This window comes from Podarcis erhardii, assembly GCF_964252035.2.
Source record: "Podarcis erhardii genome assembly, chromosome: 16".
Classification (NCBI taxonomy): domain Eukaryota; kingdom Metazoa; phylum Chordata; class Lepidosauria; order Squamata; family Lacertidae; genus Podarcis; species Podarcis erhardii.
Window position 1 is genome coordinate 15,811,623 of NC_138514.1, and position 27,936 is coordinate 15,839,558.

At 46.6% G+C, this 27,936-nt stretch overlaps 1 protein-coding gene across 2 annotated transcripts; it reads right to left on the minus strand.

Annotated features, from left to right (window-relative positions):
• Nucleotides 1-545: 545 nt before the first annotated feature.
• Nucleotides 546-22,077, minus strand: HTR3A (5-hydroxytryptamine receptor 3A). Of its 2 annotated transcripts, none has more exons than XM_081843991.1 (9): nt 21,695-22,077; nt 13,419-13,594; nt 12,238-12,282; nt 10,147-10,256; nt 9,047-9,216; nt 7,421-7,581; nt 4,434-4,644; nt 3,117-3,350; nt 546-2,188 (listed from the first exon to the last, which is right to left on the minus strand). In XM_081843991.1, exons 1-9 carry the CDS (start codon nt 21,777-21,779, stop codon nt 1,899-1,901), a joined length of 1,482 nt encoding a protein of 493 aa, XP_081700117.1. In that variant the 5' UTR covers nt 21,780-22,077; the 3' UTR covers nt 546-1,898. The 2 variants fall into 2 exon arrangements, with proteins under 2 accessions (XP_081700117.1, XP_081700118.1); XM_081843992.1 differs by having other exon boundaries at nt 13,419-13,585; nt 21,695-22,076.
• Between the last annotated feature and the right edge of the window lie 5,859 nt (nt 22,078-27,936).

Below are 27,936 nucleotides of genomic sequence, written 5' to 3' on the forward strand. Positions count from 1 at the left end.
CACCACCAATCCCCTGACTGAGCTTTCTTCCCCTGGGGGTTCCCTTCGGGATTCCCCAGCTCGTGCCTCCCACCACTCATACCACCAGTCCATGACATCTGGATAGAAGATGTATCCTGGAGTTACTGAACACAACTGATAGAAAATAGTTGACTTAAGTTCCATTGAAATCAATGGGATTTAAGCTGGATGTGACTAACATGTTCTGCTAATTTCATTGAGACTTGAGGACAGCTACGAACCTCTAGATTAGGATTTACACATTCCCACACCAACAGAAACCGACCAAGTGAAAACTACCACCTTATCTTCTCTATACCTTCTAGTGCTCTATCACATGCAGGAATGTTTTTGCATTTCCCCCAAGCCTGGGATGAGTGTTTTCAATGAGTGAATCAATGCTGAATCAATGTTGATTTTAAAAAAAGAAGAACCAGTCTTATCTTCTCCAGATACCTAACCGAGGGGTCTTCCATGCCCTTTCATTCCTTGCCCATAGCCCCCACCTCCTTTCTGGCTGTAATGAGTAACTCTGGCACATTCCATTTAACTTAAGAAACACCCAGTTTATTGCACAACATATGGATGAACCACGAGAAAAGAAGCTGCCTGCTTTACAGATGGCTCAGGTGAAATGGTTAATGCAAGCAGCTAGTTACTGTACAGGTGGGGAGGAACGTTATTTACAAAATGGATGAACAGTCTGAGCATCATGCACCCTTGGCAGCAAACGTCTGAGACACTTCAAGACGTCTGAAAAATCTAGTCCCCAATAAGAAATGGCATCAGGGTGAGGGTACATGCGAGGGAGAGAAAGTGCTGGTAGAACATAGTCTTCAGCAACAACTGGCCTCAAACCCAGTAAACAGATGCAGCAGGGAGGAAAGGATTGTAGCAAATGACTAGATGTGACCCTGGTTTTGGTTCTCCACTGCGAAACTTTCTTTGTATAGTAAGGTAAAGGTAAAGGGACCCCTGACCATTAGGTCCAGTCGTGACTGACTCTGGGGTTGTTGCGCTCATCCCGCTTTATTGGCCGAGGGAGCCGGTGTACAGCTTCCGCGTCATGTGGCCAGCATGACTAAGCCACTTCTGGTGAACCAGAGCAGCACACGGAAACGCCATTTACCTTCCCACCGGAGCGGTACCTATTTATCTACTTGCACTTTGACGTGCTTTCAAAATGCTAGGTGGGCAGGAGCTGGGACCGAGCAATGGGAGCTCACCCCATCGCGGGGATTCTAACTGCCGACTTTTGATTGGCAATCCTAGGCAAGCTCCACTGCAAGATTTCTATCCACATTGGGCACATTCTCGGGTTGACAGGGCTAGTTAAAGCAAAATAGCTTGGTCACCAGGATGAAACTCCTTTGCGCTGAGATGGAGGTGGGAAATGTGCTCTACAATGCAGCATTGGCAATGAAAATGTAGAATTGGGGTGGAAAGCAGGAAGACTGGATTTAGGGTAGGGTAAAAAAAACAAAAACAAACCATCAGTTCCATGCAACTCATCTTCCTTTCCCCTTCTGGGATCCAGTTTGGAGCCAGAATCGGTATTTGTTTTTAACTGGCATGCATCATAAGGTATTTATTTATTTTTAGGATGTGTACAAACATCGCTTAGGAGCAACTGCATGTGCTTCTGCCCTTTTTTTTGCAGGTAAGACAAGTGGGGAAGGCAGGTCACAAGCCACTTAGGCAAGTATTGCACCTTGATAACAAAATAGATACACATTGACTAGTCTTAAGAGACACTTGAAGCCACCAATCTTAAGATGCATGTCCATGAGCAGTACCTCAGAGCCTGGGTCTAAGTTCTACATATCAATGAGTCCAAAGACCTCAAAAAGACTCATCAAGCATAACTGCTTGACAAACCTATCTGTATGGTGTGTGTCTCAGGCGTATTGCCAGATGGACCACAGAGTGCCCAATGTGATGCTATAGGCCAGCACAGCTACTAGGTATGCCCGGAAAAGAAGAACATCCAGGACGTAGCCCACCTGCAGCCATTCACGGGCAATGTCACGGAATTCATCCCGCTTCTCCAGAAACTGGCGGATGGCTGCAATCTCTTGCAGGATACTTTCAACCACCAGTGAGCTCTCCCCTTGTGGCTGGGTCATAGTACCACTTGCTCCTCCTTCGAAGTCACGTGTGCTTTCACAGCTGTAGTGGTTCAGTTTGGCTGGAGAGAGGTAAAGGAAATAGTCGGTAAAGCTGAAACAAATAGGAGGGACACACTGGGGAGCTGTGTCCCAGACTAAGTGCCCTGGGTCTGTTCACAGCAGCTCCCCACTTCGCTCATCACAATCATTTCAATAACTTAATATGACAGCAAGGATCATTCGGTTAGGAACCTAAGGGTGGCCGCAGCTGACAAACAGCCAATCAAGATAGGTGGTGGTGGAAGAGGTGTTATCTAGCAACCAGCCAGGTTGGCATGATCCTTGCTACGGTTCTGATTGGCTATGTAAGGTAAAGGGACCCCTGACCGTTAGGTCCAGTCATGGCCGACTCTGGGGTTGCCATGCTAATCTCGCTTTATTGGCCGAGGGAGCCGGCGTACAGCTTCCGGGTCATGTAGCCAGCATGACTAAGCCACTTCTGGCAAACCAGAGCAGCGCACGGAAACACTGTTTACCTTCCCGCCGGAGCAGTACCTATTTATCTACTTGCACTTTGACGTACACAGAAACGCCATTTACCTTCCCACAGGAGCGGTACCTATTTATCTACTTGCACTTTGATGTGCTTTCAAACTGCTAGGTTGGCAGGAGCTGGGACCGAGCAATGAGAGCTCACTCCGTCGCAGGCATTGCCACCTGGCAATGTAGTTCTGAGGAAATTTTCCCCTGTATGTTTGGTTGCTGTCTCGAAGGCCTATAAATAAGATCAAACCTCTCTGTTCATTTCTCCCCATATTATGTCCTGTTTTTGTTCAGTTTGTCCAGTAAAATATTAGCAGCTATTTTCTCTCTCGCTCTCTGCACTCCATCTGCTTTCACTCAGTTAGCATTTCTATCCCCAATAATGTACCATTTGATATGGGCATCCGTCTGAACAGAGTGTTTGCATGCTTCCATTCCCATTTGGGACTTTGATCTTGCTCTTACCTGTACTGTCATTGTTTTCCATGTTCCCAGAGATGTCAGAGCTCTGAGTGTGGACCGGACAGAACGTGTTCCTGTCTCGGATGCAGAGCAGGATGGTGGCCCGTTCCAGCACCCAGCGCTTCACCCAGTCAGGTACATGAGGCTGTAGATCTTGCTTATGCACGAGTCGCACTATGAGGATGGTCTCGGTCAAGCTAATGACCAGCAACGCCATGCACACCACAAAATAGACCCCTGTTGGAGGAAAGCCATGACCTTCAGCCAAGTCCATTTCTGAGCTAAGTAGCTCAGTTGGTTAGAGAGTGGCGCTGATAACACCAAGGTTGCAGGTCCCATCCCTGAAAGGGATAGTTGCATATTCCTGCATGATCCTCAGGGTCCCTTTCCCATTCAAAGATTCTATGAGATAAAGATTCTAGCAGCAGAAACAAGCCCTCCATTTCTCACACCCCCTCATCTCAGCCTTTGGGGCTCCTCAAAAACCCTGTGTGGGGCTGTTGTTCCTCCCTCAGTGAGCACTCCTTTAACATTTCTTAGCCTAGATTCTTTCTCCCTTTCCTCTTTGGGCCGAGATCTGCACCTCAACCACACCTTCTCACACATGGAATAATGTTCAGATGGTGCTGTAGGTAGCCCAAGCTGTGCAGTTCATTGGCCATGACCCACACTTGCAAAAAAACCTCAAAAGCAGGAAGGCATACCTAGCAAACTTGCCAATAATCCCCATGGAACACACCAAGGCTTTTGTATATCCTGATGTATTTAAGCATTTTCAGCCTTTGCTTTTGGGGGTTTTCTGGAACTGAGACATTTTGGGTATGGAAAGCAACTAATAAAAAAATAATAATCATAATATGGCCAATGTCATGAGCACATCTGAACCATTTCTTGTTTTATCTCGCAACTGACTGAACACAAGGCACCACCAGCCATGCTGCACAATTCATTTCATTCATGCTTTTGTCAATGGGGCTGCTGTGATCTTACCCAGCCCAGTATACCTGAAGGAGCATCTCCACCCCCATCGCTCAGCCCAGACACTGAGGTCCTCCTCCGAGGATCTTCTGCTGGTTCCCTCATTTCAAGAAGCTACAGGGAACCAGGCAGAGGGCTTTCTTGGTAATGACGCCCTCCCTGTGGAACGCCCTCCCTTCAGATGAGAAGGAGATAAAGAACTACACAACTTTTTGAAGACATCTGAAGGCAGCCCTGCATTGGGAGGTTTTTTGATGCTTGATGTTTTATGTCCCCACCCAGAGTGGCTGGGGAAATCAAGCCAGATGGGCAGGGTATAAATAATAAAATTATTATTATTACCTATCAGTGGGGTCCCAATAGCCGTGGCTGGCAGTGTATCAGAGACAATGATCAGGAAAACAGAGTAGCCCAAGAGCAGGGTGATCTTGAAGGAGACCCTCTCTCCACTGTCAGGAGGCAGGTAGAAGCCCACAATGTCCATGACCATCAGAAAGATGCTGGGAAGCAGTAGGCTGACGGCGTAAAAGAGGGGGCGTCTTCGGATGACCACCTGCCAAGGCACAAGGAGTCAGGCACGGGCTTTGGGTCTAGCTGAGACATGCTCTAATGGGTGGCTAGCTCTCCCTCAAATTCATTGTCCCATTTAATGCTTCCTAAGCTGCTGCAAAGTGGCACAAGCCAAGGGCTCCATTGGCACCAGGCGTCTGGCTAAGCTGGCAGGGGGGCATCAATGAGTCCTTTGGGATGTGCATCACTGCCCAGTCTTTCCTCCTGCTGCTGAAATATTTATGCCCTTTGCTTGCTGCAAAACTGCCTGTCAGGCAAGGTTAACCCTTCCTTCCCTGGAGTGGTGCTGGCTGATTCCACTGCCCATGGTTTCGCAACACATGGCCCCAAAATGTTCACTTTCATCATATTAGAAAAGCACCAAAGTCAAGATACAGGGAATTCAGGAAAAGTCGCAATGGGTTTGCAAGACCTCTCCAAGCTGAGTATAATATTTCAAAGTTGGGAATCTGGTGAGGTCAGTGCTTTTTTTCCTGAGGTTAGTAATCAAGGGTACACAGTACCAGCACCTTCCCTTGCCAAAAAATTGGAATGGAATCCATTCTTACAAATACTGTAGTTGGTTAAGATCTCATGAAGTACAATAACAACCTTGTAAAATATACAGCTTTGGGTGTGTTTTTTCCCCTCCCCCCTTTATTTTCCTTTCTACACAGGTTCTGTTTCTCTTTCTCTCTTTTATTTAAGTCTCACCATGTTTAGTGCACACATAATTATGTACTTTTTGAATTTCCAATAAAGATTTTTTTAAAAAAAAAATTAAGTGTGTCACTTACTGTAACAACTTCAAGGTGAGTACCAGCATCATTTTCCCTTAAAAAAAATCACTGGGTAAGATGATTTTAAAATATATATAAGTTATGAGATATATTGCAGGAAGAGGCCCCATTTTCTCTGAATGTGCATTTTAAGAAAGGAATGCTCAGGGAAAAACCAGGAAGAGAAATTAATGATATCTTAGAAATTCAGCCTTCTAAGAAGTCATCGAACATGATGTTCTGCAGTCCTGAAGCACAATGCCACAAAGCAATTGAATGTTGCTACATGATGTAGTGACCAAGGACAAAAGAGGGAAAATGAGGGTGAGGGTGAATGATGTTTGGCAAGCAGTGCCAAAAATCACACAAAAATTTGGGGGTGCCTTTTGGTCTTTCTGAATGAATTGTTTCAGCTGAACTGTAGTTCCTGTGGCTTGCCTCCAATGACACACCACACTCAGAGTAGACCACTGAAATTAAGGGGCATGGATAACTTAGGCTCATGAATTTCAGTAGGTCTGTGCTGAGAAGAAGTTAATAGGCTACAACCCTGTGCTTCTATAAGGTATAGGTCACAGTCTGCAGCAGACTGACTCTCCTCATTCTGATACTGAAGCATCTTTTTCCCCCTTCTGGATTCAGGTAGCTCCAGTTTAGAGAAAACCCATTTCGGGGGGCCACTAGGGGGCGCATCGGAAGATGGCTGACAATAATATCTCTCCGACCCACACGAGGTAATTTGGAGGCTATGATGGGAGTAATTAGCCTCCCTACCCCCCCCCAGGATGTGGGGGGGGGGACTGCCCTGCCTGCTGTGCCCTATACCACCCCCGAATTTGTGGGGATGGGGGCACTAGGCACAAAGCCCTCCTGTGGGATTCCGGTGCTCCTGGACGCCGTCCCTGATCCACGCCACTAGCTGCAAGAACTTCGAAAGAAACAATTTGGATGAAGGAATGCACATATTTCGAGGAAGGAGGGGGAGTAAAGACTGCTAACAGAAGAGATCTCTGATAAAGCAAGACGAGTCGGAGAAACAAGAGAAATCATGAGAAGATACGCCAAGACTCGGTATGGCAAATGACTGATGGGGGAGGGGGAAAAAACTTTCCTTTCTTTCCTTATGTGATTAAACAAGAATCCCCTCCTCTCATGAGTCAGAAATGTCGTTTTAAGGACTTAAGCTGTGGATTTAAGGCTGTGTGGAGATAAACTTTCGAACCAAAGCATGTTTTAAGAAGAGCGTGTAATGTATAAGAGCTTTGGAATGACGCAGTTAAAAATGCCGTCGCCATATTGGGAAGTTCTGTTGGAGGACTTAAGTCTGAGAGGAGAAATAGAGAAATAGAGCTGTTTTTATATTGTGGGTGAAACTCCTCAGTGGGACTTAAGAGCGACAGTTTTGCGAGATTAATGATGGAAAGAGCGATGTTATCTATGAAGGCGATGATATATGGAAACCATCTCGATTTGAGGATTGGAAGAACGGAAAAATTCACACAGGATTATTATTGGTGTTTATCGGCTTAAGGAGACTATCAGAAGAGATCATAAAGAAAAAAGAAAATATATGAACAAGATGTGATGTGGAAACAGCAAGATAAGACTGGATAGAATTATGAACTCTGATTGGACTGATTTGGACTGATTTGGACATTAACGCAGTAGCAAGAAGATGATCAGAATCCCCCTTCGGATTTTGAAATATGGGTCCCCCCAACAAAATTTAAAATTCGGCTTTGTAATTCGGAATTTATGTGATGTGATTTAATTTGATTTGATTGGCCGGTTAATAAAAATTATTTTTTAAAAAAGAGAAAAACCATTTCTCCTCGCTCCTCCTTTTGAAAACTAGCAAGAAACCTGCAGCAGCAGCTTCTCATCGCCAGAGCTTTGCACCACTCTTCCACCTCCAGCCTTCTTTAACAAATAATATGCGCTGAAGATTCTGTTTCTGGCTCCCACCCACCACCCCTGCCCAGGCCCACCAAAAATTCTTACAAAGAACTTCATCTCAGCATAGAAGTCACTGTCACCAACACTGAACTCTCGGAACTGGCTGAGAACGTGCAGAAGCTCCCATTCCCCCTGGTTCATGAAGACACTCTTGTCATGTTTCACTTCCTCTGGGGTCCGCCACAGGGAGATGTTAATGTCCCGGACTGAGGAACAGAAGACAGGAAGAAAAGTAGGATAAGGGTGCCAAAGATATCATCCCCTACAGGAATCCCCTCCCTTTCCCATGCTACACCCATCTCCAAGTGATTTGTTGACCTTTCTGTGTCCCATCAAAGACATAACTTTGGACTGATGGCCACACATGAAAACCCCAGGATGCGGGTTCCAAAATGAGAGCCCATGATATTAGCCACCCAGAGTGGCTGGGGCAACCCAGTCAGATGGGTGGCATATAAATACCATATTTTTCCATGTATAAGACTAGGTTTTTTCCCTTAAAAATAATGTCAAAAATTAGGGGGCGTCATACTCTGGACCATTGCTCCCATTTTCTTAAATCTGAGTCCCCCCAAAACAGGGGGCATCTTATACATGGGGGCGTCTTATAGATAGAAAAATGTGTTGTTGTTGATGTTGTTGTTGTTGTTGGTCACTGAAATGCCAGATGAATGGGCCACAACTCAACAAGCTAAGATGAGTGCATGCCTAGCACTTGAAGGAATGGGACCGTGTGAGAATCAGGTTCATTTAAAAGGTATTGGTGGCCATAGAATCTGCCAGGTTGGATCACATAAAAGGTCTGTCTTAAGCCACATATACACCATACATTTAAAACACTATGATACCATTTTAAGCAGTCATGGTTTCTACCAAAGAATTCTGGGAGCTGTAGTTTGTTAAGGGTCCTGAGAGTTGTTAGGAGACTCCTTATTCCCCTCCTGGAGCCACACTTCCCAGAGTTCCCTGTGAAGAGGGATTGCTTGTTAAACCACTCTGGGAATTGTGGTTCTGGGAGGGGAATAAGGTAAAGGGACCCCTGACCATTAGGTCCAGTATTGACCGACTCTGGGGTTGCAGTGCTCATCTCGTTTTATTGGCCGAGGGAGCAGGCGTACAGCTTCCGGGTCATGTGACCAGCAGGACTAAGCTGCTTCTGGTGAGCCAGAGCAGCACACGGAAACGCTGTTTACCTTCCTGCCGGAGCGGTACCTATTTATCTACTTGCAGTTTGATGTGCTTTCGAACTGCTAGGTTGGCAGGAGCAGGGACCGAGCAACGGGAGCTCACCCCGTTGTGGGGATTCGAACCACCGACCTTCTGACTGGCAAGTCCTAGTCTCCCACAGGGATCCCCTAATAGCTCTCAGCATCTTTAGCAAACTAGAGTTCCCAGAATTCTTTAAAATGGTCTCAGAGTGCTTGAAACATGTGGTGTGGATGTGGGTGCTCTATTCAGTGCTCTATTCCTGGGAGACTCACACCTCTAACAGTTTGCTCCTGTATCTGCTACTTGGAGGTAGGAAGCATATTCATATGATGCTTGTATTTAGCCATCACAATAAGCAGCTATTGACAAGCCTATTCTGCAGGGAGGAGGTTGAGGGGAGATGGCCTCTTCTCCCAGCATGCAACAAGCCACAGGGCAAAAACAACACAACTGCTCACGTACTGTTATGCAGCCAGCTGGTGAAGGTCAGAGAGCAGTTCTGCACATCAAAGGGGAAGTTATAGATGTCCAGGCTGCAGGCAGTGACCACTTGGACAGGCTTGAGGTTCCGCACTTCCCCATGATGGAGGATGTAAACATAGGGAATATCAGGGGATTTCCCCACATCCACACTGCAGGAAACAGAGAGTGGGGGAGCCAAAGTGAGGGGAGAGAACATGAACCATTTGGGCTGCAGTCAAAACCCACCAAGTGATGGAACTCCTCCATCCCAGATTCCAGATGCTGAGCTACAAGTGGTTACCGGTAACAAAACATTGCAGCGTGCTCCCTGTTCAGGATTCCAGCCGCTCCACCACATTCCTCCTCTCCTACCCTAGATTTTCATTTGTCCTCTGGTCTCCTAGATCCTAGCCCAACACTCTGACCGCTATACCACACTAGACACAGATGGACCATAGGTCTGGCTCAGTACTGAACAGCTTCCTATGAACCCTGTAATTCTCCTTCCCCCCCCCCTCAATTAGGTTCTCTCTTGTGATGACCCATTAAAATAATGCACCCATTTTCCAATGAAGCTGTTTACCTTACAAACATGAATACGGAAAGGGAATTTTCCTCTCCTCCCCAAAGGGGCTTTCTGATCCTTGCTTAGGTCTTCCAGTGGTCACAATAGAAGGAGGGTGGTTTAGAACAATAACTCCATCCTCCCGCCTTTCCTTCCTTCTTTCCCTCTCTTAGAAGTATGCGTTGACGGCTCCACAGCTGCCCCTCCATTGTCTCTCCCTCTCTCTCTCCTCAGAAAATTTGAATCCCACGCCCAACACAGCAAGGGTAATTATGAGTGTTTATAGTTTTCCACTACTGGAACCGTCCCAATTTCTCAGCCTTCTCCCCATCTGCAATATACAGTACACAGAGGGGCAAGCCAGAGGAAAAGCATTGTCAAGAATACAAAGTGGAGAGGTTGGCTTGGGAAGGGAGGAACGGTGAGAGAACAGAAATAAATCCTCACATTCTCTTCCATCCCATATTTTTGGCTTCCACAATGTGGAAAGAGGATGGGGGGGGGGGAGAGAACCCAAGAAGGATGGTGCACTTACAATTCATTGATAAGAATGTCTGGGACCCAGATGGCTTCCGTAGGGACAGACATCTGGGTGATGTTGTCAAAGTCCCTTGGATTCCACTGCAGAAACTCATCGATCCAGTGCTGCAAAATAGAGGGGAGGATCTGACACAGTGGTAGATGGAAAGAAGTAGGTGGGGTGCTGTGCTGAACCACTTGTGGATAGGTGTCAACTATTCTATTCTGGGATCTGATTTGAGGAAAGAATGGCTCTGGAGAGTTGCTAATGTCTTAGACAGCCAGGACTTTCACAGACAGAGCTATACAACTGCGTAACTGTAACTTTAAGACAGGCTCATCGTCAACAGGCTCATCGCAGCTATCTGCCAATCACCCATTCCCACCACCCTTCTGAGTAATACCCCTCCCCACCTTCTCACTATATAGAAAGGTCCGGTGACTTCTGTTTCAGTGTATCTGAAGAAGTGTGCATGCACACGAAAGCTCATACCTAGAACTAACTCAGTTGGTCTTTAAGGTGCTACTGGAAGGAATTTTTTTATTTTGTTTTGACCATGACAGACCAACACGGCTACCTATCTGTAACTTTAAGACACTTGTTACAGGAAGGTAGCCGTGTTGGTCTGCCGTATTTGAAACAAAATAAAAACATTCCTTCCAGTAGCAATACCAATAACAAGCTTAGTTGGTCTCTAAGGTGCTACTGGAAGGAACATTTTTCTTTTGTTTAAGAAACTTGTGGTTGAGTTTTCTGTTCCCCTCCTCCCTGTGTGAACCTGGTTTAGAGGAGAGGAATTCTTCAGTTTCCACCCCATTTCAGTCACTTTGAAAGGGGGAGCAGGGGTACTGAGATTCCTGTGGAGCGGAGAGCCTCAGTGGAGGCTGTGGGGGGCTTTGATCAGCCAAAAGGGGAGGCTGAACAAAAGCTTACACAAGAGGGTCCAGTCTTGTCATCTAGAACCAAACACCACCTTCTTAGATGGAAGCAGACCCACCTGCCCCAACAGAGTGTTTGCCGGCAAACTCAACATCACCACAAGGCAAGCGAGTCTTGTGAGTGAACACGCCTTGCCTTGCCTCACCTCATCTTTAAAAGCAGGAGAGGTGGGGGATCTTGCTGGGACATCTCCATCACTTCTGTCTAGTTCTGAACTTCTGGCCCTGCTTTTTAGCTCCTAAATTGTTACTCTCAAGCAGCATATCTGCTGCTGAGCTTGTACTGTTACTTGTCTGAATAAATATATCATCCTTACTTCCAAGTAATAGCCTCTGTCTGTGTTGGGTGGGAGCCAAGATGCTCCCTATCATTCATTTTTTTTCTCATTTAGCATGCTTCTCTTTTCTTTTTTCCATTGTAAGATGCAGCCTTCTGACCCACCTGCACCTCTGAGGGTGAGGCCTGTTTTATTTATAAGCTGCTCACATCAGTGTTTCCCAACCTTGTGCCTCCAGCTGTTTTTGAACTACAACTCCCATCATCCGTGACTAGCAAGACCAGTGGCAAGGGATGATGGGAATTGTAGTCCAAAAACAGCTGGAGGCACAAGGTTGGGAAACACTGGCTCACATCATGCACTCTCATCTTCCCTCCTATGCTACTTCATCCCTCAAACATGCTGTGGGGCAAACTTCCTTCTTCCTTTGGTACCCAGAATAGTGACATTCTAAATTGCTATACAAACCATCAGTGTGCTAGCCTAGCCCAGGCTTGTGCCCCAGGGTCACGTTGGTGCTACTAATGCAGTGGTGTGACTCCTCCCCCAGAGGTGCACACCATTGTCTCTAGAGACAGTTTGATGCCAAAAACAAAGTCTGAACTCCAGGAGCAACTTGTATTTGGAAAAATGGGGCTTAATTGCCTCTCTATGCTGTCAAATGCTTAGTGCTTATGGCAGATGCTGCCTAGCTTTCCAGTACAGAACCCCAGCCAAATAGTCTGCAGAAGCCAGCACAGCAGAGGGGGACTATGGAGTCCAGTGAATGGAAGGTTGCATCCTACGAATCAAGAGACCTATGTGGTGTCAGTGATGAGAAGCTGCTAGGTCAAAGGGGTTGGGCAGGACAGGAGGAGAGCAAATTGCTCCCATTGGCACAGCCTTCTTACCTGTCTGTACCAGATATACGTTGTCAGGACTTGGTTTTTCTCATCCTGTTGTTGAAAACAGAGAAGCAGAGATCAGGCTAATGAAACCAAAGGGTCAGTTCCACTATTGACCTCCCTATATGGTTGGCTGCAGGAAAGTAAGGTGACACCTTAAAGAATTTGCAGGGAGCCCCCATAAGCAATCAGACAACAAACAACACAGTGCATGCAGGCACAGTAAGAAAGAAGAAGCAGCCAGTCCCAGCACTATATCTCTAACATGCCTATGTTTTCAGACTTTTTTGGTATATTTACAGGGTGTGTCCAGCATAGCGCTCAGCAGCACCTTCCATCAGAATAAGGATTTCTGCTTGTGCAAAGAAACTTCCCCTCTGTCCTCTCCTCACCCCTTGCACCCCTAAATCTGTTCTGAAAGTTCCCCCAACCCTACAGAGGGAGGTTGTGGGGCATACACAGGAAGAGGAGAAGGGGAGTTCTGCTGCACAAGTAGAAATCCTTGAGCTGATGGAACACCTAAGTTTGGTACTGCCCACATTTTGCATTTTTTTTACATGCATAGAAACACACCATGGATGTACCCATCTGGAAAGAGAAAAACAATCCTAAGTGATGCTTTAGAAGTGAACCCCTCCTCTTTCATTAGTCACTTAAAATCAACAGATAAATTCCAATTCTGTCATGTGAATCAGGGATGGGAAGCTTCTGTCACACATACACACACAAACACAAACATCCTGACATTGCTGGGATCCAACTCCCATTAGTCTCCCCAGCTACCCCAACCAGCATAGCCATTGGTCAGGGATGATGGGAATTATACTCCAGCAGCATGGGGGGCACAGGTGTTCCCCATCGCTGATGTGAAACATTGTGGAGACCAGCTTCTTTAAATGCCCGAAGCAGAAAACCTGAACACGAGTGGGAGGGTATTGTTTTCATTTGTTGCTACGTTATGCATTTTTGTGTTTTTATATCGTAAACCTCCTGTGATCTTCGGATGAAGGGTGGTATAGAAATTTAATAAATTATAGTAATAAATAAAAATCTTGTATCTCCCTGGGAGATGGCAAGGGCTACCTAAATTCAGGTGGATCATGTCTGTCACCTTGCCCACAGTGATACATGGGAACAGGAAACCTGGACCGTTTGAGAGAGAGGAGGAGGAGGAGGAGAAGACCTACCACACTCAGGATGGCATAGACCATGACATCGATGGCCACATTGGTGGTCTTCCTCCAGTTCCGAACAGGACGGACATCCTTTTTGTAGTTGGAAAATAAATAGTCAGAGAGCAGACGGAGAGCAGGCTTAGTCAAGTTTGCTTGTTTGCTGGCTGTTTTATGATAAGCTGGAGAAGCTGGAAAAGAAAACAATGCCTGTCATTGACCGTATCTTCTTGGCAGTAAAACTCCCTGAAGGTGTTTTTCTGGAGAGGTGGTTTAAGACAGGCATGACCTGTGCAGTGGCAGTAGGCGCTGGACTGCAGAGGGCACTACAACAATGCTGCTGAATGGAGAGAAAGAGGTGGGGGGGTGCCGAATTTTAGCGTCACACAGGGTGCCGCTGATATTTGAGCGCCCAAAGCCTGCCACTGCTTTCTGCATGCAAAAATAAAAATGAAAAAAAAAAATCCAATTCATAATCCAGCAGTGGAGTCTGGTTCCATTAAGTGAAGGGGGCACTGCTTCAGCAACCTCAGTCTGCCCTCAGCCACCCAGATTTACTTATCCTAAAAAACAATCCTTACACTGGCTGTTGGCTTCCTCTTCTTCCTTAGTCTCAATGCCACTTTTGTAGAGGAGTATGGGGCAAATTGGCTCTGGCTCCATCTACTGTTGGCCTCCTGCCTTACGCCCCTCTGGCCCCAATGAGCACCAGGCACTACTGCAGCACCCCACCTACCCCCAACTCCACAGTTAGGCTTGGAAATGCCTCCTATCTGTCAGGAGTGTGTGCAGGAGCCAAGCCCTGTGACTGGTAGGGCCTCGCAGGACTGGGGCCTTCCCGAGTTTGGCCTGGAAGGGCAAGGCGCGGCCACACAGGTGAGACTTGACAGAAGACTCATAGCACTTGGTGGCAAGGGCCAGGAGGGGTATATAAGACCAGCATTTCCCTCTGGCTCTTTGCCACAGCAACACGCTACCCGTCCAGTGGTGGAGCTTCTTGCTCTGGCACTGGAGGCGGGATGCACCACCCGCAGGGGTGGGGCGCTTGTTCTAGGGGTGGGACGCCCAGCGGGAGCGGGGATCAGCCACGATGGAACCGTGCCGGGATCATGCTGCCGGGAGCGGTGCACTCCCCCCACCGCCCTCTTCCTCTGCCACTGTACCCACCTAGCTGTGCTTCGGCTTCCTGACTCCTGGTTTCCTGACTCTTGAACCCTTGGCTTCCTGACTCCTGGTTTCCTTACCCCTGGACCCTTGTCTTCTTGACTCCTGGTTTCCTGACTCTTGGAGTCTTGGCTTCCTGACCCCTGGACTGCTGACCCTGGACTGCTGATTCCTGCTTCCCGACCTCTACCCCAGTCCCAACGTACCGAGCCGGGACTCCGACTGCCTGTAACCCGGACCGTGACACTATCCTAGTAAATAGGAGGATCCTCCCCCCCAGTCACAGCCTAAAGGAAATGCAAGAATGATTGGGGTGGAGGGTGCAGTTGCGGAGGGAAAGGTTAACCTTCCCATCTGCATGCAATGTGATACCTTAATTGAAAATAGACTATGTGCTACATTTAGGCTTGATGGGTGCTCCAGTCGGCTCTAATTGAGACTGTAAACAGCTTAGTGGTGGACATGTACACTGGTAAAAGCTTTCTGGGAAATGACATATAATGAATTAAAGAAAATGTTTAAAAACACATTTGTTTAAAAAACCAGAAGCTTTTCTGTAAGGTATGATAGGTGAAGAGATACCAAAAGAGGATAAAAGACTTTTTATGTATGCAACGAAGGCAGTGAGAATGCTTCTAGCCCAGAGATGGAAGGAAGGGGAAGTACCAACAAGAGAAGAATGTCAGTCAAAACTGATGGAGTACACAGAGATGGCGAAACTGATGGGGAACATCAGAAACCAGGAAGATCATGTATTCTTAAAAGACTGGAGTAAATTCGTAATTTATTTAAAAGACCACTGTAAACAGTTAAAATCATTGGCAGGGATATAATGACACTTGTAATGTGGAATTAATTATGGTAACTATAGATATTTAACATATGGATAAAGGAAAAAGATGCAGAAAATGTTATCTTGAATATGGAACCCATGGAGGGAGGGAAGGAAGTCCAAAGGACTTTTTATTCAAATGTTTGAAAGGGTTAAAGTTAAAATGTATAAAATTATGTAAAACAAAACAAAAAAGTTATATATATAAAAAAGAGAAAGACTGTAAACATCTTGCAGCAGAAAGGCCTGTGGGTTGGTTGGTTGTTTTCTCTCTAGCACTACTCAGTAAGATGCCATGTAACCTGATGATGCTATATAGATAAACCAGAATAAATAACATGTGGCTCTGCTGATTCTGTATCTAAAGCAGAGGCGGAATCTCTCCCGTGAACCTCTTGATCTTTTCCACCAGATCAGGTTCTGTTCTGTCACGAAACAGAGGACCTTATGAAGACAAAGACTTGCTACCATCTTGTTAAAATTGGTGAATTGTAATGAGTTGATGTAACAAACAAACAAACAAACAAAAGTAGCATCGCCCACCTCTACTTTCATAGTTGCGGCTGTTCCAGCATTAATAGCACCAAAATTTGCCTTTGATGCAAGCTTATCTTGCAAGGCAGCTCACAATGGAAGGGAAAAAGCCAGGTCAAAACAGCAGAGCTGCTGCTTGCCTGCCTGCCACGTCTCTCCCTGAACATGACTTCTAAGACTGGGGCACAATTCACACTTTGCCAGCAGCCCCTAATTGGAATAGATCTGCAGGTGCTTGGGGGAGAGCATCCTTGGAGGAGGCTTTTCAAGCAGACCCCTCTGCCTTTTCATACCATCTATAATTCCTCTAAGCTAGCTGGGCGCACGAGCTTCAGGCAGCTGGAGGGAGAAGACAGGGAGGGCCAGGCAGAGAGAAGAAAACAAATTAGGGGAGTCCACTGAAAGCAGGCTGGCTGGGTAATTCAATGGCAGATTTTGCCTTTGTCTCTTCCAAATGACCCTTAAAGATCCAACTGGCATGCAGCAAGGTCTACAGCTGGCTAGGGTTGGCTACAGGATTAGCTCTTGGGCCTTTTGCCTCTGCTATTGAGGTTTTTTTGTGGGGAGGGGGTGGTTTATGCACTCTTGCTAAAATGACAGAGAGAGGATTTGATGGGTTGTCCATGGTCCAGCTGTCGGGAAGGGAGGGAAGAAGCTTGGAGGACTCATAGATTCACTGGGCTCTTGAAAACATCATGCCGAAGAACTCAGTCCCAAGATGCTCCTGGATTCTGCAAACTGAGCATGGAGGTGCATGTGCTGAGCCAAGGGCTAGTGGACTTGGCTTGCTCCCAGCCAGTGGCTTTGGGGACCTGTGGTTTTGGAAGGAGCAGGAGTGAGGTCTTTGACACACATTTCTCAGCCCTTTTCAAAAAGACTCCAGCACCTAGGAATAAAACAAGCTTTTCTATCTCTTCCACCCCCATATTTCCTGCATGCAGCAGATGGGAGTGGGATCTGTTTTTTTAGGAAAAAAATAAAACAAAAAACAGCACATTGGGGTTTGTTAGTTTTTCACATGCCAGGAACACAATGAATGTTGTTTTTCACCTAGAAAGGGCAAAGAGGTGGTGGAATTTGGAGCAGCCTTGGGCTGACTGATGTCTGGCAGGGATGCAGACTGAGGTAGGCAGGGCACCCTCTGATGGAAGGGATTCATTCAAATCCATCTTCGAGAAAAGTGGCAGTCGTTTGAGGGAGCTGAGTGGTTATGAATGTAAGAAGAAACCTCATGGATCAGGCCAGTGCCCCATCTAGTCCAGCAATCTGTTCTTACACTGGCCAACCACAAAGAAACCCAACAACACTCTCCTCTGTTGTGATTTCCAGCAACCGAGACAGGCATACTGCTGTGGAGCTAGAACACATCCATTATGGCTAAGAGTAACTGGAAGCTTTCTCCACCATGAATTTCTCCCAATCCTCTTTTAAAGGCATCCAAGCTGGTAGCCATCACTGCCTCCTCCTTCATCCAACAACTATGTGTTGAATGAAGAAGTCCTTTCTTTTGTCTATATTGAATCTTTTAGAGTTCAGAGTTTAGGGTCTCTCTCTCTCCCTCCCTCCCTCCCTTCCTCCCTCCCTCCCTCCCTCCCTCTCCTCCTCTCTCTCTGGCTGATTGATCTCTCTGGCTCAGGAGTCGCCAACATAGTACCTACTACATGTTGTGGAGTCCAACTTCCAGCATCATGGACTATTGCCTGTTCTGGTTTGGGCTCATGAGAGCTGTAGTCCAGAACATCTGGAGGACACCCCGTCAGCAAACCTTGTCTGAGCTTCTACCTCACTGGCTGTGTCTTCTTTGAAGGAGAATGTCCTGGGTGAAAATACCTGACACTCTGACCAGCAATGGTTTCAGGTTGAAGGACTGAGAAAAGTCCTTATATAACTGAGAGCCTGGAGAGTTGCTACCAATCATACTGAGCTAGAGCATGATTCCCTAACCTAGTGCCCCCCACAATATTTTGGCTTCATAGTCAGTGGCTGTATACCAGTTTCTGGAAACCACAGGAGAGAAGAGTGCCCTTGTGCTTGGGTCCAGCTTGTGGGCTTCCTAGAGAAGGCATCTGGTTGGCCACTGTGAGAACAAGATGCTCAACTTGATAGTCCATTGGCCTGGTACAGCCAAAGACAACCACTCCCATCATCCCTAGGCAGCATGTTCAATGACCAGGGATGATGGGAGTTGTAGTCCAGCAACATCTAGACAGCCCCTAGAATAGCCTGCTGGATCAGGCAAGTGGACTATCAAGTTCAGCATCTTGCTCTCACAGTGGCCACTGAGAAGCCCAAAAGCAGGACATGAAAGCGACAGGAAACCACTCCTGTGATTTCCAGCAACTTGTACTCAGAGACCTCCAGCAGTATATTGTAAGGCTGGAAAAGGTCCACCAAAATGATGGGAAGGGCTGTAGCTCAGCTGGTAGAGCACCTGCTTTGTACAAAGAAGATCCCAGGTTCAAGTCCCATCATTTTCAGGTAGGAATAGGGGAGACCCCCTGCATGAAATCCCAGAAAAGCACTGCCAGTCCCTGTAGACAATGCTGAGCAAGATGGACCACGGGGTGTGACTCAGCATCAGGCAGTTTCCTATGTTCATCTTGGAAGGATAAAGCACCTTCCCTGCAAGGAAAAGCCAAAAGCATTTTGGGGCTTTTCAGTTGGGCGGGGAGTATCTTGGTGAGGGTCATGATTGAGGCTTATCAAATTATGTATGGTGTTAAAAAAGTGGATAAGAGAATTACTTATACCCCTCCTTCCACTTTCCTAATACTAGAACTCGGGGTCATCCAATTAAATTCACTGGCAGTAGGTTCAGGACCGATAAGAAAGTACTTCTTTGCACAATGTGCAATTAATGTATGGGATTCTCTGCCACAAGACGGGCTGAGATTCTTCTTAAGGGTAAGGTATTAGGCAGGTTCAGGAGGGTGAGTTTATCAATGGCTACTCAGTTTTGATGGCTGCATGGAAATGTCATGTTCAGAGGAACTCTATTTCTGCATGCCAGCTACTGGGGAACAACAACTAGAGAGGGCTGTTGTTTTCTTGCCCTACATGTGGGCATCTTGGGAGCTTAAGACTGGCCATTTTGAGAAACTGAATGCTGCACTAGGTGGACCTTTTGGTCTGGCTCAGCAGGACTCCTGTTATGTTCTTATAGATTATTTAGGTAAAGGTAAAGGGACCCCAGACCATTAGGTCCAGTCGTGACCGACTCTGGGGTTGCGGCGCTCATATCACTTTATTGGCCAAGGGAGCTGGCGTACAGCTTCTGGGTCATGTGGCCAGCATGACTAAGCTGATTCTGGCGAACCAGAGCAACGCACAGAAACGCCGTTTACCTTCCTGCCGGAGTGGTACCCATTTATCTACTTGCACTTTGACATGCTTTCGAACTGCTAGGTTGACAGGAGCTGGGACCGAGCAATGGGAGTTCACCCCGTCGCGGGGATTCAAACCGCTGACCTTCTGATTGGCAAGTCCTAGGCTCTGTGATTTAACCCACAACGCCACCCGCGTCCTTTCTGGCCACAGCCCTGCTGAAAATGTGCCCCAATCAAGACCCATTGGAACAAACATGTTGTGCTCACCCGACCTTCTTTCCATAGAATCATAGAATCGTAGGTTTGGAAAGGACCACAAGGGTCATCTATTCCAACCACCAGCAATGCAGGAATCTTCTTGTCCAAGGTGGGGCTCAAACCCACAACTTTGAGATCAAGAGACTCTAACTCTACCAATTGAGCTATCCCTCGTCCAGGTTCATTTCAACGGGATTTTGAGACAAGGACTTCAAGACAGTTTTTGCCACCAATCATGAAACCACATGTGCAATTCTCGATGGAGAACCTGTGGCCTTCCAGATGTTGTTGAACTATATCTCCCATCAGCCCTGGCAGCCATCATGTCTACAACCAGGAATGATGGGAGCTGTAGTCCACCCAGCAACATCTGGAGGACTACAATTTCCTCACTTTGTCCTGACATTCCACATTTTGGTCACTTTTCCAGAACATTAACATTGTGCTAGTTTACATTAAGAGGAGGGATGATCCCAAAATGAAAGCCACGTTCAAACCTGTCTTGGGATGGCAACCAAACAACAGCAGATGTCCACCTGTCAGTATTTTCCAAATCCTCTACATTCTGCTCCCACTGCTTAGCAAACCAAAGAGCCCCTAATTGACAGATGATCATTAGCTAACCCGGTCCATTGTGTTGTCAGGAACAGGAAGCCTGAGCAACAACACAATCATCTGTTCTCTGCACCATTGCTGCCGTCCAAGGATTTCAACCCCCGCCATTCTGAGCAATGAGTGATACACAGAACTGGGTTTTCCAAGTTCAACTTGGCTCAGGCAACAGGTTCTGAAACAACATGTCCCCACCCCCCACCCCAGTGCTTTATTGTTCTTCACAGGTCTGTGAATAAATGTGCACTTTTCCATCTCCTCTGCCCCCAGTTAGTTCAAATGATAAGAAACCTGAAATTAGAATAAAAAGCCAAAATTATCTGTTCAAAACTTGGGGTGTGTTTTTAAGGTAGCAAGCCTAAATCATTAAAAAAAGTAAAAAAAAGTTGCACTTTACTTGCAAAAACAAAAGGTATTGTGATTCATCCACACAAATATTAAATATTGCTTTTAATATCCCATGAAGAAAAGCACCTCTTCATCCAGATCCAGCACTTTCTATTAAAAGAATGTGGAAGACATAAAGCACTAGAGAACCAGGGGTACCATCAGGTCAGAATGTTAGGGCAGATGCCCAAGGACTCTATCAGCAAAACTGAGCAAGAGGAGCCCCAAATACAGCAGGGCTGGGTTACAATATTTTGAAGTTGTGCATACCTGTATTATTGTCATCTAAACAGTGGGGGCATAAGGCCAGTAAGTCTGGAGTCTGCACCAGCCTTCTCAACCTGCTGTCCTCCTGATATTGCTGGACTCCCAAACTCCCACCAGCCACACCCAGTATGGCCAATGGTTAGGGATGAAGGGCGTTGGGTCCAATCATATCTAGAGGGCCACAGGTTAGGGAGGCTGCTCTAAAATGAGATAAATGCACCGCAAAGTAGAAAAGAACCCTGCTGAACTGATGATGCTTTAAGCCGATCATTCTATTTCCAGCAGTGCAATAGCTCACGTGAAGGGCATGAAAACAATTGCTCTCTTCTTCTTCTTCTTCTTCTTCTTCTTCTTCTTCTTCTTCTTCTTCCCCCACCCACTACACCTGGGATTTGGAGGTAGACTTCCTCTGAATCTGGAGGTTTCATTCATTAGCCATCAAGTCTCATAGCCACTAGCAGACCTCTCATCCTCCTGTATGAATGTGTCTTGTGCCCTTTTAAAGCCATCCAAGTGAGGAGCTGCCTTTGCAGCTTGTGGCAGCAAATTCCAGAGTAATCTTTTACAAGAAGGCATTCCTTTCTCTCTCTCTCTCTCTCTCTCTCTCTCTCTCTTTAGTTTCAACTTATCCTCGCCTCCCCTCAATTCAAAACTCAGGATTGCCCTAGAGCAATCCAGTATTACTGAACAAAAGCTAGCCGTCAATGTTCTTTCATAAACATACAGCGACACAGGACCCAGAGTTCAGATGATTCGAGTTGCACCGCTGTCTTTAATACGAAACGTTTGGCAGCCGCTCCGAATCGACCTCGCAAATGCGGACAGCACCCCCTGCCCCCCTACAAAGTCTCTCCTTCAGCTCACAGGCACAAAACAAGCAGCCTTTCAAACTTTTGCTCAAGTTTCCTTACCTTTGCATTGCAGCACAGAAGTAAAGAACAGCAGGAGCAGAGAGACCCCCGGAGCAGAGGGAGCCATGAACACCTTGGGGAGCATGGAAAGCACTATATGGCTCAATGCGTCTTCCGATCGCCTTGACACAGCAGAGGAAATCTTATGGTTCCCTCTCGCACCCCTTTCTTCCACTCTGTCTTTGCCTCTGCAGAGAAATTAAATGCAATTAAGGAGGCAGGGAGTACTTTATTCCCCTCCTTTCTTGTTTCCCCCTAACTGTTGGATTTTTTAAAAATGCATAATTAATGTTGCAATCAGTCTCCCTCTGCTGCCTCAAGTTTCAGGCAGAGAGGACTCCAAGATTTTCAGCCACCCACCCAAGCTGATGTCATGCAAAGATGCTCAGGGATTGATGCTCATCACTGCTGCATCCCTTTGGTTACGGGGAGGGCAGGGTACCACTGTCTGAGCTCTCTGTGCGAGGGTAAAACCTGAGAGGCCATGCAGAACTGGAGACTCACTTGAGCGCTGGTCCTGACAAATTGATGAGGACATTTCAATGATAATTTCTGCATTAACGTATCAAGTGCTGCGATAAGGGTGCGGCCGGGAGCAGATAACGTTAACACAATCTCTGACAGGACTGAAACACTGAACCTCAAGTTACATGGTGCGGGAATTCAAGCCACAGAACCACAAGGCATCCCTCTGTGGAACAAAAGTTATTCAACTCACAATGTGCGTGAGACGCTTAAGACAGACCTAGAATGGCTGCCACGTACAATTGACTGGCTATTGTCTGTGCAAGCCCCATCCATATGTGGGAGGTGCTTGGGGTGAGTGAACAGAAGCCAGAGGTCACGTTAAGGGGCCCTTGTGTCATTCCCCTCCACCTCCTCTGCTTTATCCCTATTCCTTTTGTGTGGGGAAGGTGATGGAGGACAAGGCTGAGGCCCAACCCATGAGGGAGGAAATCGGGTATGGGAGGAGACTTGCGCTGTGAACTTCAAAACTTGCTGGGTCTCTAAAGCTGAAGTCTGACGTATCCTGGCCTTGAAGTAAGAGGCAGTGTCTACCCAGAGCAGAAATATGTGGTAGAGTGAGTCCCAGACCCAGAAAGTGTCCCTATTTTCCAGGGACAGTCCAGATTTACAGAAGCCATCCCAGGTGCAAACTTTATACAGTGGTACCTCGGGTTAAGAACTTAATTCGTTCTGGAGGTCCGTTCTTAACCTGAAACTGTTCTTAACAGTACCACTTTACCTAATGGGGCCTCCCACTGCCGCCAGGTGATTTCTGTTCTTATCCTGAAGCAAAGTTCTTAACCCAAGGTACTATTTCTGGGTTAGCAGAGTCTGTACCCTGAAGCATCTGTAACCCAAGGTACCACTGTAATGAGAAATCACGTTGGTGAAAGATGGAACTCCACAGCGCCATCTGGTGTCACAGTGTTATAATGCATATAAAACACTTTTTCTTTACTAATGGTAGCTGAGCCCCCAGTTTCTGGTTTGATCCCAGAATGTTAGGACATTCCTATTTTCATCAGAAAAATGTTGGAGGGTATGGAATAGGATGTCCCTATTTTCACTGGAGAAATGTTGGAAGGTAGGGAGTTATGCGACCCCTGAGTCAAGGAGATAAGTAACTATACAACCATTAGAAGACATCTGAAGGCAGCCCTGTATAGTTTTATTATGTTTTTATATATGTAGGAAGCTGCCCAGAGTGGCTGGGGCAACCCAGTCAGATGGGTGGGGTAATTACAGGAATGCCTACCCACCAGAATGCGGCACATTCTGCCACCTCACGCCCACTTCATTCTGCCACATGTTTAAACTTGCTATCTGGCCCATACTGTGTTGTTATTAGTGATAGTAGTAGCAGCAGACCTGTGTCTGTGGTACTGGGGAGATGGAATATGTCATGCATTACCTTTTGCACTGTTGCTTCTATAGAGATTTCAAAGCTCATTATTTGGGAGGCCTTTTGAGAGCAAGAGTGGGCTGGACCCTGACTGATATTATTTGCAAACTGTTGGCAGACCACAATAAAACCATGACAAATAAGGAGGCCAGTGGCATAGCATGTGGGTGGGAGAAAACCAGGGGTGGTTGCCCCAGGAGCAAAATTGTTAGATCCCTTCTGTGCCTTCTGTTGTGTTTTACTAGAGTCGAAAAGGAAAGGACTTGATGGTTCTTGGAACACCCAATTCGTGTTTTCATTTGCAAAATGCAGGAGGAGAGGAAAAGCAGAATGAGCCAGTAAAATCCCAGTGATAGACTGGATTCAGTTCTGACTGCATTTAAAAAATAAAAAATAAATCCTTATTACCCTGTTACAGAGAGGAGAAGGAGGCCATGGGCCTGAAAAGCAGCATGCAGATAGATGATAGATAGATAGATAGATAGATAGATAGATAGATAGATAGATAGATGATAGATAGATAGATGATAGATAGATGATAGAAAGATAGATATAGATAGATAGATGATAGATAGATAGATGATAGATGATAGATTAGATAGATGATAGATAGATAGATAGATGATAGATAGATAGATAGATAGATAGATAGATAGATAGATAGATGATAGATAGATAGATAGATAGATAGATAGATAGATAGATAGATAGATAGATAGATATAGATAGATAGAGAGAGATATAGATAGATAGATAGATAGATAGATAGATAGATAGATAGATAGATGATATAGATAGATGATAGATAGATAGATGATAGATAGATGATAGATAGATGATATGTTGTCGTGATCACATTCCTTAATGCTCCAATACTTTAAAAATAATAATAGTAATAGTAACAACAACAGCAACAACAACAACCTCTCCCTGCAAGTAGAGCAATTAGCACATCACGGAGAGAGGTGGCAGCCCTTGCTGTGCTAATTTTCTCCTTGCCTGGATTCTCATCTTCCAACTAGAAGAGTATTCAAAAATGTGGGCTTCTCCCTTCCACTCCCTTCCACCACCTTAGGTCGTCCTGGGCTAAACCGCAGGTTAATGGCATATGCCTATTGCTTAAGCATCCTTTCCACTCAGAGCCCCTGCAAGGGCAATGGCCTACAGGAACTGATTATTTGGAAATCAGGTGGAGACGAGCGAACCAAATTGAGGAAGTTTGTTTCTTCCCTCTCATGGTGTTTATTCTGACGCCCTTCTCCTTCCAACAGAACAACAACCAGGTCTTATTTTTCCAAAGCCTCTCCCTGCCACCTCCCCCCACCTTGCGCTACCCAAAACAGAGATGTCCTATTAATGGAACTGATGGTAAAACAAGCAGAAATTGGAGCCCTCGGCCACAGCGCAGGGGCAAATTGCATCAGATGGCAGCGTGGAGTCACTTAGAGAAGATAAGAAATTAGTGTGGAGCCCTGATGAACTCAGCCCTTGACTGCCAATACTTGTGTCATGGAGAAAGTGAGCGTAAAGCCAGCGCTAATTTGATTTCTTGACTCTGTTAGCAGATGGCAAGCCTCCTCCCCGTGGAAGTGGAGACGGTAGCTCAGAGCCGTGCGCTCTTATTGAATCTTGAGAGCCAGCAGCAAGGAGTGGCTGGCTGACGCGAGGATAGGTCCCTGGGAGGCTGGCGGCTGCCACCCTGATTGGAAGAGCCACTGTTTGTTTGGCGGCACTGTACTTTAGCAGCCAGAACAAGCTCCGTGGTCAGAGGAGCTTTTACCCAGGGACAGAGACGCTACGTAAAACAGAGCTAGCTTCTTCAATAAACACATCATAAAGTGATCCTCCTATAAGGGACGCGGGTGGCGCTGTGGGTTAAACCACAGAGCCTAGGACTTGCCAATCAGAAGGTCAGTGGTTCGAATCCCCGCGACGGGGTGAGCTCCCATTGCTCGGTCCCTGCGCCTGCCAACCTAGCAGTTCGAAAGCACGTCAAAATGCAAGTAGATAAATAGGTACCACTCCGGCAGGAAGGTAAATGGCGTTTCCGTGCGCTGCTCTGGTTTGCCAGAAGCGGCTTAGTCCTGCTGGCCACATGACCCGGAAGCTGTACGCCGGCTCCTTCGGCCAATAAAGCGAGATGAGCGCCGCAACCCCAGAGTCGGTCACGACTGGACCTAATGGTCAGGGGTCCCTTTACCTTTAAAGTGATCCTCCTAGTGAGGGTGGCAAACAGGGATCATCACCACTTACAGAGAGCCTCAGTGCCTCCAACATTGCTGAGATGAAAATAGGGAAAGCCTATTCCATACCCTCCAGCATTTCCTTGGTGCAAATGAAGATACAGTTGTACCTTGGTTTTCAAACAGTTTAGTTTTCAAACGTTTTGGCTCCCAAACGCCCCAAACTCGGAAGTGACTGTTCCGGTTTGCGAACTATTTTTGGAAGCTGAACATCTGACAGGGCTTCTGCGGCTTCCGATTGGCTGCAGGAGCTTCCTGCAGCCAATCGGAAGCCACACTTTGGTTTTTGAATGATTTGGAAGTTGAACGGACTTCCAGAACAGATTCCATTTGACTTCCAAGATATGACTGTAATTCCCTCCAACACTTCTCCGATGAAAATAGGACATCCTACTATACCCTCAGATATTTCTCTGATGAAAATAGGGACGTCCTAAAGAAAAGCGGGACATTCTGGGGATCAAACCAGAAGCCTTTATACTTGGTGGGTCTGATAGAAGAGGGCATCCTGAGTGTCTTCTGTCCATTTGGCATCCAATGGAGCTACATACTGAGAGATTCAGAACAGACAAAAGAAATGACGTTTTCGTGGAGTGCATCGTTAAACTATGGAAGCAGTGATGGCCACCAACTTGTATAGCTTGTACAGTGGTAGCTTGGGTTAAGAACACAATTCGTTCTGGAGGTCTTTCTTAACCTGAAACTGTTCTTAACCTGAGGCACCACTTTAGCTAATGGGGCCTCCTGCTGCTGCCGTGCCGCGATTTCTGTTCTCATCCTGAAGCAAAGTTCTTAACCCGAGGTAATATTTCTGGGTTAGCGGAGTCTGTAACCTGAAGCGTATGTAACCTGAAGTGTATGTAACCTGAGGTACCACTGTATGGGTTGGAACCATTCATGGGAGATGAGGCCATCATCCCTGATGCACTGGCACCGCCACACATGTGATGCACACATGTGATGTCATGCACATTAGGAGGCTGCCCAGCAAGGCCCAGCATCACTGTGGGGAGACTCAGAGAGGCCCGGTCCCTCAAGAGTGGGGGGCTTAGCTCCATCCTAACATACTTGGGGGTTGGCATCTATTCCACGATGGCTTTGCTCTTCCTCCACAGTCAGAGACAGTATATTTCTGAATTCCAGTTTCTGGAAGCCGCAGGAGCAGGGAGTTCTCTTGGGAGAGGGCCTTGCTTGTGGGTTTCCCACAGGCATCTTGGTGGCCACAGTGAGAACAGGCTCCTGGCCTAGGTGGGCCCCCTTTGGCCTGATCCAGCAGGCTCTCCTAATGTTCAAGGGACTCTTCTCAAGATGTCCCACATCAAACTTCTGCAGCTGGAAGGAGCTGTGCCAATTTCTTGAAATTCAGAAGTAAGTCTCAGTGACTGACTTCACCCCACACCAACTCTCCATTTTAGATTTTCTACCAGTTTAACTGTCATGGCTCCACCCCCGACCCCCCCCCAAAAAAATAATCCTTGGAACTGTAGTCTGTTGTAGGTGCTGAGACTTACGGGCTACAATTCCCATCACCTTCAACAAACTACAGTTCCAAGTATTCTTGGGGGGAAGCAATGACTTAAAGTGCTTATAAAAGTGCTTGAAATGTTTGGTGTGGAGGGTGACTATATATTAATTATGCTGCAGTACACATCTCCAAGTGGCAAGTGACTCCTTGGAATGAAGGTCAATGAAGACTGTGGTGGCTCTAGGATATATGGTTTTATTTACACATATATACAACCTGAGCATAGGAGGAGCTCACAGCATTAACACTCCAGCAGATTTTGCCTCCCCATTAGGTTTCTGGAGAAGCTGCAAGCCATAGCTTTGGTTGCTGAATAGAGCAAGACAAGCCTCTGCATTTCCAGCTTGAAGCATCAGCACACACACATTCATACACACACTCTTGACCTACTGTTCTTCCTTCTAGGATAACATGGCAACTAGCCAAATGGGAGGAAGCCCACCCACTTGTCTCTATGGCAACAGAGCTCAGTCTTTTGACATGTTAATGGTGGTGTTTAACTGGCCTGCTAAGGCCATTACCTTAACGAAAGAGCTGGTTTGACCAGTTAGAGATTCTTACCTCA

Excerpts from the sequence above, each read along its gene's own strand:
- HTR3A (XM_081843991.1), bottom strand. The coding sequence starts at position 21,779 with ATGCTCCCCAAGGTGTTCATGGCTCCCTCTGCTCCGGGGGTCTCTCTG. Across the intron at positions 10,257-12,237 it reads CGTATATCTGGTACAGACAG|CACTGGATCGATGAGTTTCT; the intron begins GTAAGAAGGCTG and ends TCTATTTTGCAG. Across the intron at positions 2,189-3,116 it reads GGAAAACAATGACAGTACAG|CCAAACTGAACCACTACAGC; the intron begins GTAAGAGCAAGA and ends ACCTCTCTCCAG.